General features: G+C 42.4%; 1 protein-coding gene across 5 annotated transcripts in view; it reads right to left on the reverse strand.

The window, feature by feature from the left end:
* Positions 1–16670, reverse strand: part of hdac5 (histone deacetylase 5) — an 84474-nt gene that overhangs the window by 50630 nt on the left and 17174 nt on the right. For 2 of the 5 annotated variants that reach the window (XM_053492423.1, XM_053492420.1), the window contains exon 1: positions 1113–1834. In XM_053492423.1, coding sequence (XP_053348398.1) covers positions 1113–1224 — 112 coding nt within the window. In that variant the 5' untranslated portion in view covers positions 1225–1834. Of the gene's footprint in view, positions 1–1112; positions 1912–12078; positions 12319–16670 lie in introns of those variants that run through there. The other 3 variants (XM_053492424.1, XM_053492422.1, XM_053492421.1) reach the window with 3 other exon arrangements.

The following is a 16670-nucleotide window of genomic DNA, read 5'->3' on the forward strand; positions in this document are numbered from 1 at the left end:
GAGAGAGAGAAAAGATGAAGTAATAGGTAAAGTCGTCCAATTGTAAAGTCGTCCAATCTGTCTAATCAGAAACTAGAACTGGACGTGTACTAGAACAAAATCGTGACGATTCGACACAAGGATCAACGTCAACAAAACAAGAAGAATGAAGTAAAGATTACCTGCAGGAGGTGTGTTTATTTATGGACCTCTGCAGGCTATTTGCACGCTAAACAACGTCAGCCCGAGCTACGTTTAGCAAGTAAATCAGGGCACCCGTATTAACGTCCGAAACCACAACACATAAGCAAATTAAACAACAAGCACCCTAATGTCTCCAGGTTCAGGGTTATATCTCACCTCCCTCAGCTTTGATCCAAACTTACGACGTCGTAAATCATAAAGCCGGATAACAAACACACCAGCTTTTGGTGTAATGATCAAACAAGTTGCGTTAAAATAAAAAACTTAACCACTAGTACACGTGTGTAGATATACGCACATTCGCTTCCTACAGTGCAGACTCGCTCATCTCTACAACGTCAAAAGGATCCCCAGTTCGAACACCAGGAAACCCCCGTTCTGATGACGCACCTTGGAGTATGACCATTTTGGGGGCGGATACAAAATGTGTTCCCTGTTTGTACTCCCCCAAAAAAATAAATTCCTGATGGATTCCTCTGCCACCCCCGGGTTAATAACTGGTTAATAATTAGCTAAGAAATCCCAACAACTGCATGAGGTAACTGCGTAGCTTGTCACGAGTTCTGTAGTCGTAAAATTATGACGGATGTAAAAGTGTCTTTTACTGAACATCATTAGAATTTTACGAGATAGTTTTGTGTCTGGAATATTGCTTGAAGTAAAAAGTTTGTCCTAGACATCGCAGTAACGTCTGGCAGCATTCAAGCATTCTGTTCATCCGTGTGTGAAAAACAACAACAACAACAAAACAAGCAACAATATGACAAACAAGACACCAACACGCACAACTTCAAAGGCAAACCTGAGCAAGACTAAAACATAACTGTGAAGCATCTCTGTATTCATCACCTCGCTCACTCTACCGTCTGTTTTCTCTCTCTCATCCCTTTCCCTGTCTGCGGTCTTCAGTCCCCGCCCCGGACACTCACCCGTACTGGGCATGTTGGTGCCGGCCGTGCTGTCCGAAGAAAAACAGGATTCAGTCTCGTAGATGGTCTGCAACATGGCGCACAGCCCCGGCACTGTCGGCTTCAGGAGCATGCCGGGCAGCGGCACCGCCCACAAACCGAGGGAGGACGAGTAGCGCACAAGTTCGAGACCCAATTCAGCATTTGAGTGTGGAAAAATAAAGAGACGATGCTTCAGGAGGGGGGGAAAAAGGCAGATTTCCAAACGCCGGTGCCCTTGTTTAGTCTGTTAATGCACGCTGAAAAAGTAAAGAGTCGTTCGGTTTGTCCGCTAGTCCCATGATCGCGCGACCGGTCAGGATAGAGCAAAGAATCTGCACGCTGTCTGGTACGATCCTGTCAAGTGTCCGGAGAGGTCTCTGGTTCAGTCCGTCGGGACTCCAGAGACTGGCTGCATGCCTCCAGAGAGAACGAGTAAGAGAGCGAGAGCAAGAGAAAGCCAGAGAGGAGGGGGGGTAAAGCGTCGATCTGTCGTCCTGATCCAGTCGATCAAACACCAGTTGAGTCGTTCAAACGCACAGCCTCAAGCCAAACCACCCTCCGTTTTCCTGTCCTCTGGTCATTCAGATTGCTGCCCACGCCTTACCCTTGCTGTGTGTAGCAAGTGAGAGAGAGAGAGAGAGGCGAAGAGAGAGAGTGATGAGAGAGAGAAAGAGAGAGAGCGGAGCGGCGGCGTTTACAAACAGACTGGGCTGCTTCACGGAGCTGGAAATAGCTGCCGAGCGACAGGGGAGGGGAGGGACTAGGATATAAATAGAGACGGGAGCTGAACGCTCGACTGGAGCGAGAAGGGGGGAGAACAAGAGAGTGTTAAAGGAGAAAAAGAGAGAGACAGATAGAGAGAGAGAGAGAGAGAGAGAGAGAGAGAGAGTGTTAGAGCAAGGAGAGAGAGTGTGTCAAAGAGTGCAAGCAAAAGAGAAGCAAGGGAGAGAGAGAGAAAGACAGAGAAAGAAATAGCACAAGAGAAGAGAGCGAGCTAAACTGAGAGACAGAAAGAACGAGATGCGGAGAAAAAGCGGTAAAGAGAATGAAAACGATGGTAGTGAAGTGATTTACACAGGGGAAGGATGAGAGTGAAAAAGAGAAGAAAAGAAGACCGAGATAGAGAGAAAGGATAGATAACGAGAGGGACAGAGGGAGAAAGAATGAAAAAGGAGGAAGGGGTATTGCAGAAGATAGTGAGAGAGAAGTGTGAGTGGAAGAGTGAAATAAACAAAGAGCAAATCTGTATGTGTGTGTTTTTGTGTGTGACAGAGAGAAAGAGAGAGAGAGAGAGAGAGAGAGAGAGAGATATCTCTCACATGGAAGTAGAAGATGGAATCCATCATATAGTGCAATTAAAAATGAAAACAAAACGCACACGCATGTATACACACACACACACACACACACACACACAAAGAAGACCTCCACAATTACTGCTAGTGCACTATAGCTTTTTTTGCTGTTATGACATCATATTATGACGCAAAATATATACTTATAATGATGTGGAATGTCTATGAAAACAAGTTCCCAGCTCCGAACTGTTGCTACGCCCTGGCACTGGAGACTCCTTCCCTAAACGTTACATAAACAAGTTTAATCCTTGTGAATGAGCTGTTGCTATGGAAACGATAAGGAGGTACCCAAACGGTTGCATTAACATATATAAATAACCCTGCGAAATAACGCTTAAACTCAAATCACAAATGAGACAGAGCGAAAATAAACAGAGAGAAAGAACAGGATCAAGATCAGAAGAGAACCAACAAGAGAAAAAAAAAAAAAAAAAAAACTGTAATCAGGAATAAAAAAGCAGAAAAAGAAAGAAGGAAAGATTTTGTGAGAGATTTAAAGAGACAGATAGAAAGAGAAATTGAGAAAGAGTAAGACAGAGAGATAGACAAAGACAGAGAGAGAGAGAGAGAGAGATAAACAAAGAAAAGTCAGAAATGACCAAAATAAAAGATGGGTAAAGAGAGAAATAGAAGGAGACACAGAATGAGTAAGAAAAAAAAACAGAAAAGAAAAGCGAGCCTAAAAGAGAAATGGAAAAAAGAGAAAGACAGATAGAAGAAGAAACAGAAAGAGACAGAAAAAGAAAGACGGGGAAAGAGAGGGATAAAAAAGACAGCATGAAAAAGAAAAAAAGAAAACTGAAGAGTGAGACTGAAAGAGAAAGGGTGAGAAAAGTAGAGACAGCAAACGAGGAAAAGAGAGAAAAGAGGCAGAGCGAAAAAAGTCAAGAAGACAGAAAAATCAAGATCAACAAAAAAGAACGAGAAATCAACAGACAGTGGGGCAGAAAGTGAGAAAAAATGAATAAGAAAGGCAGACAGAAAGAGAAACAGAAAGATGAAAACAGTCAAAGGAAGCGCGAGAATGAAAGAGAAACTGTGAGAAAAAACAGAGAGCGAAAGACAGACACAACTGTGATGTGCACCTGCACTACTGTCGGAGCTGCAGCGATAGAACGTTAATCAACGCCTTCTAACCAATCAGAATGCACAACTGGACGTGTGTAATGAGGATCGCTGCAGTGTTATTTTTGTGCGCACACTGCAGGCCTGGTGTCATCATCGTTCACCCGGAGCAGGAGCGCTGGCCTGTCACACATTCGTCAGCAGCTCGGCTAAACATGCGTCAGCAGCTCGGCTACTGCAAACACAGAGGTCAGTAACACACACATACACACACACACACACACACACACACGGGCGCACACAGGGGTCAGGGGGCTTTCACCGTCCAAGCAGCTGTCTGTGCCTTTTTAACGCACAATATTGATAAACATACACACGCACAGGTCAGGAACATGTAAACATTTCTTTAGGATTTTTATTTATTAAATTATTTCATTAGCCATCTCTTAATACACACACTTGCGTCCTATTTCAGGTGAGTTTAAAAAAATATATTGACGCTTCTAATTTTCTTAAACACCTGCATTTCCGCATCTGTCGCCCGGTCTTTTCTTATGTTAATTATAACTTTTATAACAGTACTGCAAGTAATTTTCTTTTTTTCTTAAACATTGACTCTCATTCTAAAAGCAGAGTTTATTGTTTCATCACCTTCCATCTGTCCATCTGTAAAGCTGTTCGCGGAATTGCTGATTGCAGAAAAAAATGCAAACGCTGCAATAAAAAGACTGCGACTTCTAGACATATACTGTAGCTAATAATTAAAAATATCGCCAAGTTTTAATCCGTAACTCTGTGTCCCTTTTCTTTTCTCAGGTTTTACTTTCACAAGCATGATGTGGAAACACTTTTGCAACACATTGTTGTTGTTGTTTGTTGTTTCAGAGCACAAACAACGCCATGTGTTTGCAGTAAACGTCTCCGTGGCTTCTGTTTTTTTTTTTTTTTAAAGTGCAAGTGCAAGCAGCCAGTGCCAGAGGACAGCTGAAACACAGGATAAAACTAGAAGCGAGTCTAAATCAGGCCTCCACGCCGCTGTATTCTTAGCAGCAGCCGTTGTCATGACCACCGCGGTTAAAACGGGCTCAAGAGCCGCCGAAGATCAAAGGCCGAGCCTATGTGCAAACACACAGACGCGCACACACACACGGTAATGTTCAAAACAACACTGCATCAGTGTGTGTGTGTGTGTGTGTGTGTGTGTGTGTGTGTGTGTGTGTGTGTAAAACCTTACTGTTTGCACCGGCTACAGGACACATCTCTGCTATACTTCTGCTCCAAAATACTGCTAGTTTCCTACTTCGATTAAAGGATGCAGGCTGCTTGTCAGTACCACGTATTATAAAAACTACAGCAGAGGGCAGAGCTTTTTCTTACAAGGCTCCAAAGTTATGGATGAGTCTCCCAATTAATTTTCGCAACTCAGACACAGTCCAAATGTTTAAGTCTAGGCTATGTATTTATTTAGCCAAGCATTTCTGTGACTAGATTTAACTTGGGCAAAGGAGCAGATCTGGAGGACTCATGGACATAGAATATTATGAACTGGTGGGACTGAACTATCTGAACTGGTATGTTTAGATGCTGTCTTCCCCACTCTCATTGATCACTCCTCAGTTTGTTGATGGATTGCTTTATATCTCAGGGAGCCCTCATGTCTGTGTTTCCTTCTGGCTCTCCCTTTTAGTTATGCGGTCGTAGTTAGTCCTGCCGTAGTCCCTGCTTGCACTCTGCACTAAATATACATTTACCTCATACATTGTGACTGTGACCATACTTAACTGGATTCGATATTAACCTAATATCTTCTGTTATATTGAACTTCCAGCTTTCTAACACAGTATGACTGCAATACAATTCCTGCTATCTGTCATCATCCAAATGAGGATGGGTTTCCTGTTGTGTCTGGTTCCTCTCAAGGTTTCTTTCAATGCCATTTCAGAGATTTTCTTTGCCATCGTCGCCCTCGGCTTGCTCATCAGGAACAATCTACATATATTCTCACACATTTCGTACACATTTCCATAATTTTCTTTTGATTTTGAAAAAGCTGCTTTGAGACAATGACCATTGATAAATGCGCTATACAAATGTAACTGAATTGAACCTCTGACCCTGAGCTCCACTTAACTCCTGATGATTAAAGATGAAATCTGTACCTCAAGCTCTTCAAGTGGACTAAATATCTGTCAGAAGTCACATCACAAACGAGAAAAAAGAAAGAAGAAAGAAAGAAAGAAAGAAAGAAAGAAAGGGAATGAGACAAAAAGAGAATAGATCAAGAGAACGAAATATGAAGAGGGGCAGGAAGAAAGACAAAAGAAGAAATTTTAAAGGACAATAAGCGAAGGAAAAAACAGAGAGAAAGACAGTGTTGGACAGGCAAAGAGATAGACAGAGAGAGACAGAAGAAGGCAAAACAGGTCTGAAAGAGATGGAAAAAGAGAGATAGACAAAGACAAAAAAGGCAAAAAGACAAAAGGACAAATAGAAAAAAATGCAAAAAATAGAGCAAGACATAAATTGAAAAAGAGAACGAATGAGAAAGACGGACAGAAAGAGAAACAGAAAGATACATAGATGGAGAGAGAGAACAAGGAAAAAGGAAAAACGTCAAAAGAGACAACAAAAGGAAATAGGGATAGACGATGACAGAAAAACGCGAAAGGGTCAAAAAGACAGAAATAGGAAGACGCAAAAACAAGATTCAAAAAGAGTGAGAAAGGGAAAGAGAAAATGAACGAGAAAGATAATCAGAAAGAAAAACAGAAAAGGATGAGCAACACCAACCATGAAAAAGTAAACAAAATATAAAAGGTGCAAAAGAGAAAGGGGCTATTTTGATCACAGTCATTACATATTCCTCTGATTTCACACACACACACACACACACACACACACACACACACCTGCTGCACTTGATTGTGATCAGACTAATCAGTGTGGTCCTGGAGTTTTATTAATCCCTGAGTAACGCTTTTTCTCCAGCATTAACGAGCCGAGAGTTTGGGTCCAAGAGACACACACTCCTTCTCACAGCCTCCACAAACACACACACACACACACACAGTTATTTACAGGCAGTTCTCCCTTTCAGGCTTCCTGACGTGATCTGAGGTAAATTTGGCAGGAGGGAGGAGGGGGAGGGGCAGCGTCTGCTTTATCAAGGTTTATTTAAAACCAAACAAACTGCCGTTACACACACTCTCTCGCTCTCTCTCTCTCTCTCTCTCTCACACACACACACACACTATCCACAGGTACAGCTCTTAAAGGTCTCTATAGAAACAGGACACGTGGTACACCACGTCTCTTTATTTCCACAGAAGATCATGGAGCACTCCATTTTCTTAGAAGTTTCCCCAAACACTTCATCTTCCCTAAAGGATCCTGCACTATTTACCTTCTCATAAAGCTCAGAAATCCACTATCTCCACACTAAATTCCTAGACTCTTCACTTCCTTAGAAAGTTCTTGGACTCTATTTCCTCAAACAGTTCCTCTGTGGGCTCTTTATTTCCACAGAAGGTTCTTGGAGTTTATCACTTCAAAACCTCCTAGATTTTTTTTCCCTCTGGAAGTTCCTGTACTCTTTTTCTAAAGATTTTAGACTTGTTTACTCAGATGGTTTTGAGACTTTTTTTATTTTCTCACAAGGTTCCTGGACACCTTCTAGGAACCTGTGTAGTCCAACTAGCGACTGTGGAGGCCCCATTCTGACCACCGTATTTATTCCCATTTTGCATGACTGTGGTAGGACCTCCGATCAACATTCACACACTACGGGCAATTTGGGAACGGTATTAACTCCAGGACTTTCAGAGAGTTCCTGGTATTTTTTTATTCTCATTAGAAGGGACCATAATCTGATAGGTTACAAGGTCAAGAAACGCCTATAATCACTCAGAAGGTTCCAAACACTTTATTCTATTAAAACATTCAGAAATCCTCAATTTCATCAAAGGACTGCAGATACGGCCTCCGAGTGGCGCAGTGGTAAAGTGCTCGCCCTATCATGCGGAGATCGCTGGTTTGAACCCCGGGTGATGCTGTTTTCCTCTCACAGCCGGAGGCACAGAGAGAGCTGATTGGCCGAGCTCTCTCAGGGGGGAGGGATGAGAGGTACTTGCGCTTCCACATTAGTCACGGCTCTACAGCCAATCAGGGGCGTCTGTGAGCTCGCGCACGCGGAAGGAGCGGCTAGCGCGTTCCTCCGAGTGTGTTACTCCGCCCCTAACTAAGCAGTTTGAAAAGATGCGGTCGGCTGACGTCGCATGACGTGATAGTCTTCGCCCTCCCAGCTGAATGGTAGTAGTAGCCTTAATGTAGGAGCCCCCTAATGACGGGGAGGAATTGGCCATGACTAAATTAGGGAGAAAATGGAAAAAAACTAAAAAATAAAAATTAAAAAAAAGGACTGCAGATACAGAGGTGAAGGTGAACAACTTTCACAGAGTGGTTAGGCTCAGCTTTGGAAATCAGACATTCAGATGATACGGTTTGGGGCATTGGTCTAAAATGCCTCCTAAACTGTTTCAAGTATGTGCAGCATGCAAAAGACCCCAGGACAGAGCGAAGACTACATGGAGAGAGTTTATGTCTGGTCTGGCCCAGGAGCATCTGGATATCCCTGTAAAGGGGCTGGAGAAAGTGGCTAAGGAAAGGGAGGTCTGGGCAACACTGCTGCCCCCACAGACTGCTGCTAAGTGGAAGAAAAATGGATGGATGGAAGAAAGGAAGGAACACTGATCCCAGTCGAAAAGCCTTCTTGAGACAAGCGCTGAAGCTCTTAGATATACTGAACGATTTTAAAACATAAAGTGCAGAAAGATGTTTAAATACACTACACATTCCTGCGTCACTGATCTCTGGATTAAACCCAACGCTTCATGCGCCATCGTTCTACAGGGAGACAAACACAAGGCAACAAACAGCAAAAAAAAAAAAAAAAAAAGGACGTCACTAGCGTGTGTGTGTGTGTGTGTGTGTGTGTGTGTGTGTGTGTGTGTGTGTGTGCGCTCACCCACTCAGAATAACTTGGACTGCTTTTCTCAGAGGAACGAACACACTGCTTTAATTTGGCCAGAGAAGTAAAAAGTAGTATTCATTATCCTCGTTATTGTCATGCACGCAGTGTGTAAGGAAGAAGATCTGCTAATTAATTTCTCTGTTTCTTATTGATTTCTGAAGAGAAACTGCACTGAGAGTTCTCCTGGTTAGCCGAGGTTAATTAGCTCATTAGCATGAAAGAAGCCCACATATAAAGGACAAGGAAAAAAGAAAATAAGATGCAGTTCAACACACACACACACACACACACACACACACACACACACACACACACACACAAAGGTCATTCCTCCTACACTGGAACTTACCCACACACACACACACTCCATTACTGGAACTGCCCCTTATACACCTATAGACCACGCCTTCTTCTCTGGAACTGACCCTCACACACGCAGGCCACACCTCTTTCACTAGACCTGACCCTCAAACACACACACAAACACACAGGCGACGCCTCTTCCACTAGACCGTGCACTCCATGCACACAGATCTGACGTGGGAATCAAACCCAAGACCTGGAGGTGCAAGGCAACAGGCGACGTGGCACCTTCCACTAGACTTACACACACACGCTGAACAGGGGCTTCAGTGAAACCCAAATCATTACACCGCAGCAGTTCTCAGGTTCATGAAAATCAATTAGCATGTAGGATCAGATCTAGAAATAAAGTGTGTCTTTACCGAATGCGTCAAAAAAAGGAAGTGAAGGCGTCATCTGGCTGCGTGATGTGAACTTCACCATCACCCCCCACCCCCTCTGATATTTATCTCCAACACCGTCTCCACGTCTTACTGCATGGGAACAAGCCATGTGTTAAATACCATCCTCATCACATGCACGCTTTTTAATCATGTGATGACTCATATCAAGGCATAGACAGAAGAACTGGATTTACGTGCTTAGACGACACACACAACACACACACAGAGGAAGCATAGTGATTCTTTTTTCTCAAACAGAGCAGGGCGATGAGTCATCCGCCGCACAGAACCAGCTGCATCGCTCTGCTTGGGCAGATAACACACACACACACACTTTTACTTATTTATTTCCGCGTTTCAAATATTAACACAGGCACATAATGACGGAAACCTGGAAGGAGAAGCCGGGCTCCCTGCCGCGCTCTAAAGAAACCGCTCCTGCAAACACATCCGTCACTCACAGTTTATCCCATTTTTATTCCGATCCTCGTTTCTCGTTCCCGCTCGCTGCAGGAAGGCTTTGGCTTGTTCACTCTAAAAATTCACTCCCGGCTTAGCTTTACACACGAGTGCTCTGAATGCTACACAACCGACACCGTTCTCAACCAGAAAGTATTTGCACCCTGACTATCGCACATCTATTCCCTCTTTCCTGTTACGATTTGCTCCACTCTACTCATATGAAAAGACTAGATTGTGGAGCGTGGCTTTGATGATTTTTTTCTGTTCATTCACACACTTTACAAGAGCATTAGCAAGCTCGAGCGCTCGTGTTGTAGCTGGACGTCGAGTAGGCTCCAGTTCCAGTTCAGCGCAGGTGAGTTCAGCCAGGGCTCTGTGCAGGACACTCAAGATCTTCCACTATAACCTTCACACACACAATGGAGCTTCTCACAGATCTCGCTTTGCGCACAAGATCATGGTCATGCTGGAACAGGTTAGGGGGTTATGAGTTCTCATAAGGGAAACTCTGATGGTACAGCAATACAAAGGCATACAGTGCATTAGGGAGTGATGATTAAGCAAGGCCAATACTTTTTGCAGTACAATTATATACATTTAGCGACTGTAAAAACTGCTAAACAAAGCATCCTGGGACCACCGACACTTTTAACATTATTAAACGTCAATCAATCATTAATGAGCAACACTGTCATTAATTAAACGCGTGTCACCTTGCACCTCCAGGTCCAGAGTTTGATTCCCATGTCGGGTCTGTGTGCATGAAGTTTGCATGTTCTTGTGGGTTCTCTGGTTATCTCCCATGGTCCAAAAACATGCAGATTAGGCTGATTGGCATTACAAATTGCCTATAGTGTGTAAATTTGAATTAGAGGTCCCACCAGGGTCGTACAAATTGGAAATAAATAAAATAGTCGCCATTGGCTTCCACGGTCCTGAGTTAAACTAAAGAGGTTCCTAGATGGATGGATGGAATCATTAATAAATATGCCAATAAGCAGAGCACACTTGATTTTTAAAACTGACTCCTGCCATATTTTACCCTGTTCAGACTGGAGGAAGCTTATAATACTTTGTGGGATTTGCCCAAGATTTTCTTCTTGTCTTCACACACCCCTCCCTCCTCCTTCTGACCAATCGGAATCCAGAACTTCACAGTGCACTGGACTAAATACTGAAGAGTAGATGTTACTACAAGGGTGCCAACAATTGTGATGCAGTGGGTTTTGTTTAAGAAAATAAAAGCATACTTTTGGTTGGAATAAATTTACAATATCCACAAACATATTTGTTTTGACCTAACAGTGCCGATAATTATTCAGCGGGTCTCGCGCACAATCCTGATGTTTTATGCAGGCGAAACATCATACACCGATGCATTCTCACTCTCACGTACACCTACACACACAAATACCCTGAGTGGTGTCAGGCGGGCCGAGTGGTCCAATGAGCACCCGGCCCTCAGGGCAGTGGAGGAGTGAAGCGCGGGGTTGCCACGGCAAACTGTGACATTCACCGACATCAGCCGAGGGACGAGAGGTTAGTAAAGGTCTGCACGGCCGTCACCACTTCTAATTATAAACCTCAGAGAAGGGAGGAAAGGAATGAAGGAGTGTGTGTGCTTGTGTGCGCGCGCAGTGGACGAATGAACAAGTGATTCAGAAACGGCGAAAGGTCGCGCGCCAAGATATTTTAACACCGCTGTAACAACACATAGGTTGTGTTGAGATATTTTAGAATCAAACACCTTTATGATTATAAAATATATTTTAGAATGCTATATTTTATAGGCAAGTTTCCTACGCTCCTACGTTGCAGAACGGTCATGACGACATGAATGCATTATTGTATAAACTAAATTGATGATGAGACTTGTGTGTGCTGAAGCTGAAACTTTATATATAAATAACGGCGAAGTGCACACAGGAACAAGATCTACAAATTTGTTAAGGAAACACTTGAGGAAAAAGACGTTAAAGTTAATAGTCAGGAACGTGACTTCATTAAGGTGCTCTTAGTTGACTTATTGTTAAAAAGTTTATGATTGCTGTAACCCTGCTGATTTACTTCGATTACTACATTAACAGGTTAAAGACCTACACACGGGTTCTCCCATGCCGTCAGCACTGTGGCGTGCACCAGGGTGCAACTATGGGATCCTTCTTGTTTAAATTTTCCACCACTCAACTTGAATTTTTAAAAAAACATTTAAAGCACAGTTTGAGCGGTGTGTGAGCAGTGTGTGAGCAAAACTGAGCTGAGACCAGCAGCGGAAAGAGCCTCACCTGGAGTGCCGGATGAATTCATGCCCTCACGTTCCCCTCTGGATGCACACGTTCGTTCTCACGCAGATTAGGGTGCTCTCCAGAGGGATTGTGTGTTACTGTATGTGTGTGTAAATGTGTGTGTGTGTGTGTGTGTGTGTGTGTGTTTCCACAAGCTTCTAGAAGACGGTTCTTCTAGAGCGGGTCCTCGCTGTCAGCCATGACTGCCGATCTGAGGAGAGTGACTGTGATGATCACACACTGTAAAAAATAAAGAGAAATAAAATAAGACAAAAGAAAAGAGGAGATGTTCAGATTAACGGATTATTTTTCGGGAAAAAAACTGTAACGTTTATTCTAAGAAATAAACTAGAAAACGATACGAGAATGACGGGACGGAAAGAACGGCGGTGATAACTGACTGATCGCAGGCTCCGCCCACCCATTGGTACAGTTGCTATGTACATTACACATGCTAACCAAGGAAAGTAGAACACTTTTCCGGTTTTGGAGACACTCTAACCCAATCATCTAGACATCACTGGATGGACTTGTCACTCAAATCCTTATACTTGTCCATTTTTCCTGCTTTCAACACATCAACTTCAAGCACTCTATAAGGTGTCACTGTACTGAGGTCAACGTTATTCACGTCACCTGTCAGTAGGTTTAATGTTATATCTGATGAGGAACCTCACTGGCGCACACCATCGCTCTGAACATCATCACTCAGTTCTCACATTTGTTCTGGGGTCAGGTGGAATTCCCTGTGTGTACTGCAGTAGCAGCAGCGGGTATCACGCACGTCTGTTCTTCTGTTCTGGATCAGAGACAGGAGACGGCTGCACTCCTCCATCAGGATCTCGACTCTGTTGAAGTCAGAGTGAGAGGCGTGAGCGAGGCTCGTCGTGTAGTGAGGAGGTGGAGCAGCTTCGCCTCCGCCTGAAAGCAGCCAGAGAGCCGTTAATGGGATGAGTCACACAGCCCCGGCTCTCTGCTGAGGCCGCCGCACTAGAATACCCACGCTGCCTGGGAATGTAGGGCACTGGGAACAAAGGGAACATAAGGAACTGGGAATGTACAGCTCTGGGAACAAAGGAAACAGGGAATAAAGGGAAGTGGGAATAGATGGAACTGGAAATTTGGAAAAATGGAATAAAAAAAAAAAATTATATAAGGAAGTTAGAGTACTGGGAACTGGAAATGTAGAGTACTGGGAATATATGGACCACTGGAAGTGTGAATATGGCAAAGTGGGAAGACAAAGAACTGGATAAAAAGTACATTGATTGAGAAAATGTACAATTGGGAACACCGAGAACTGGGAACGAAATAAACTGGTGAAAATGGGGAACTGGGGCATAAGTAATTAAGAATATAGACAACTGGGAAATAAAAGAATTGTAAACATTGAGAACTGGGAACATTAAAACGAAGTAAACTTAAAGCGACTGTCCCTGTAATTTTAGAAGATGAGAGATTATCTGTCCACAATCCAAACAAAGATTCATTAACAAAATGAACAACTCTAAATAAAAACACAAAGCTGTTAACTTGTTTCTGCTTCTTCGACAGATATTTTGTGCTAAAGCTGAAAAAATGTCATGCCCTTGGTTTAACGGCTGCAGTGATGAGCAACACTGGAGCTGGGAGAGGAACTGAGGCTTGTGGTCTGTGTTTCCTCTCCTGCCATGTCCTCTGTCCTCACCTGCTGGATACAGTGTGTAACTGCATGCAGTGTGCAACTGCACACACACACACACACACACACACACACACAGAAAGGAAGTAACTCCAGGATCCCTAATGTCGGCTCAATCACAACACTTCCTGCCCTAAAAACAGGGAAGTTCCTGCTATTGACCGAGTGCCCGCTAACCTCGCGTTTCCACTTCCACTGCTTCGAGTCACAAATAACTCCACATTGTTCAAGGCTTTCCATCCAACTCGGCTTATTCCCAAATTTACAAAGGCTGAAACCATGAGAGACAATTAGGAAAGCTTAAAGGACGGAACAAACGTCCCAAGAAAGTTTTGGCAATTTAGAATTTTGAAATAAAGAATGAGATTAACGGATTTCTGGAAAACTACGCATTAGCATATTCTCAAAACATAGTGTGTGCTTACACAAGGAACTGAGAACACAGAAAACTGTATTAATTGGGAACATGGAATATGTACACATTAAACAGGGGCTATATACACGTGCATATACAAAACCAGGCTTACTGGGAATTTGGAAAATTGGGAATTGGAAATATATGACACTTTAAACAAAAGCATGCAAGGATGGAAATCACAGGACACTGGAACTACAGAAGTATAAACATACAGAACTGAGTACATGCTGAACTGGGAATGATGGGAATTGTAGGAAACTGGGAAAGTAAGAAATGGGGGGGGGGGGAGTAAATTGGAAAATACAGAGAATTTGGAATATACTAAACTGGAAAAAAAATTTCAACAGAGAATTGGGAGTATAGGGAACTGCAGAGAAAAAAATGGTTGAGGAAAACACAGGGGACTAAAATTACAGACAAATGGAAATTATAGATCCATGGGTTTATATTAAACTGTTAAACATAGGAAACTAAGAATAACAGAATCCTGGTGAATAGAAATCGGAGACACAGGGCATTGGAAATACCGAGAATAAGGAACACAGAATAGAGGACATATTAAACTGGGAATGCAGCAATCTGGGAAGGTTGGTAATCGTAAATAGTAAGAATAAAAAATTAGAGGAAACTTGGAACGCAAGTTAGAACAAAGACAAGGCACTGGAAATACAGAGAACTAGGAATATATAGAATTGGGAATATAAGGGAAAATCAAACAAAAACTGGGAATGTAAGAAATGGGAAACACAAGGCACTGGAACTACAGAGAACTGTGAGCACAGAGAACTGAGGATGCATTAAACTAGGGACATGGAGAAATATGAATTAAGAGAATTAGAATTTGTAGGAAACTGAAAAAGTATATTCGAATATGGGCACACATAGGGCACTGGAAAAACAAGAAGAAGGAACCGTTTACATATTAAACTGGAAACATAGGGAACTAGAAATGATGGGAATTGTGAACATGCTAAATTGGGCAAAGAATAAACAAGAAACATAGGGCTCTGGAAATCCATAAAACTGGATTCATACTTAACTGGAAATGTTGGAAACTGGGATCACTGGATTTGGATTAAAATTTTTACAAACCAATTTTTATTTTTAATTTTTATTTTATTTAATTTTTTTTTACAGTTTTTTTTTTCATTGTATTTTGGCGTGAATTTAAAGTTCTTAACAATATTGGACAATAATGTGTATATCCGCACATACACAATAGTATCCGAATTGGTGGGGGGTACGCTAAAGCTTTTAAGCTAAGCGAAACTAAGATTGTGACTGAAGTTATTGTGCAAGTTATTAAAATGAAGTCCGAGTCTTAGGATCCCGTTTACATTATTAAACATCAGAGAATCAGAACCTCACCGCTTGAAAATACGCTCCTTGTGACGCGAAAACGTCTAAATACATTCAGAATGACAGCAACTGCACTTGTGTGGTTTAGTGACTTCAGTGTAAATCTCGATCTGATTAGTATCACTATGCAGGAGATGATTACATCAGGCTCTGATGATATCATTAGGCTTCACAGAGATTCCCAAAGCCCAGCGTATTAGCGTTAGCAACGGGACAACGCTGTGGGGGTTTGGACTGAGCATGAAACCTAAAACTTCACACCGTTATGAAAGAGAAAAGAAGTAATAATGTAACAGAATACTTAACTATATTAAAATTTTATTAAAAATGTGTAATGTCATAATCATATCTTTGTCACTTCTTATGAGTTTTCATAGCTTTAAAACGGAAAGATTTTTGAGTTGACAGTTTTTTCGAGTCAAACTATTTGAATCAGCTCATTAACAAGAGTCGACTCCGTCAGCTCTCAAATGACTCGTTTCCCACACAGAGAGTATGTGGGTGGGCCGCCCAAATATACTGACGCCCGCCCAAGTAGATTTGCTGATACTTTTAAAATATTTTTCCATCTGCCATCCGTGATTGATTAATTAGTGGCGAACAGTTCCCTCTTGCGCTAGCAGAATAAACAGGAGCGGTACAATAAGAAAGGTATACTAAGAGGTAGTTATGCAGTAATGCAGCTGAAGCTCTCTGCCATAAAAAGAATAAGATGGGTGTACTGACGGTCGCACGTGCACTGCAGAAAAACTGTCTCACACGGTGAATAGGCCTACGTTAAAAAAAATTAAAAACACACACACACACACACACACACACACACAAGAGGCATCACAGCGCGGATCCGTGTGGTACCACATCAATGGACCTCTTTGCAATTCTGTTAGAAAACGCAACACTTTTTTCAGAAAACTGTTCCAATTGGAAAGGTTTTGGTATTCACATGCTTATTGTTTTTGTTTGCACTGGAACAACCAAAAAAAAAAAAAAAAAAAGTCAAACTTTTTTTAGTCAAACTTGATAAAAATTCACACAGGACTCAAAAAAAGACTGGACAAAATTTTTGCCACCTTGTCAAAATTGCATGAAATAATAGCTTTTCAAGCATGTGATGCTCCTGTAATTTGTATTTAG

Source organism: Clarias gariepinus, chromosome 3, assembly GCF_024256425.1.
Source record: "Clarias gariepinus isolate MV-2021 ecotype Netherlands chromosome 3, CGAR_prim_01v2, whole genome shotgun sequence".
Taxonomy (NCBI): domain Eukaryota; kingdom Metazoa; phylum Chordata; class Actinopteri; order Siluriformes; family Clariidae; genus Clarias; species Clarias gariepinus.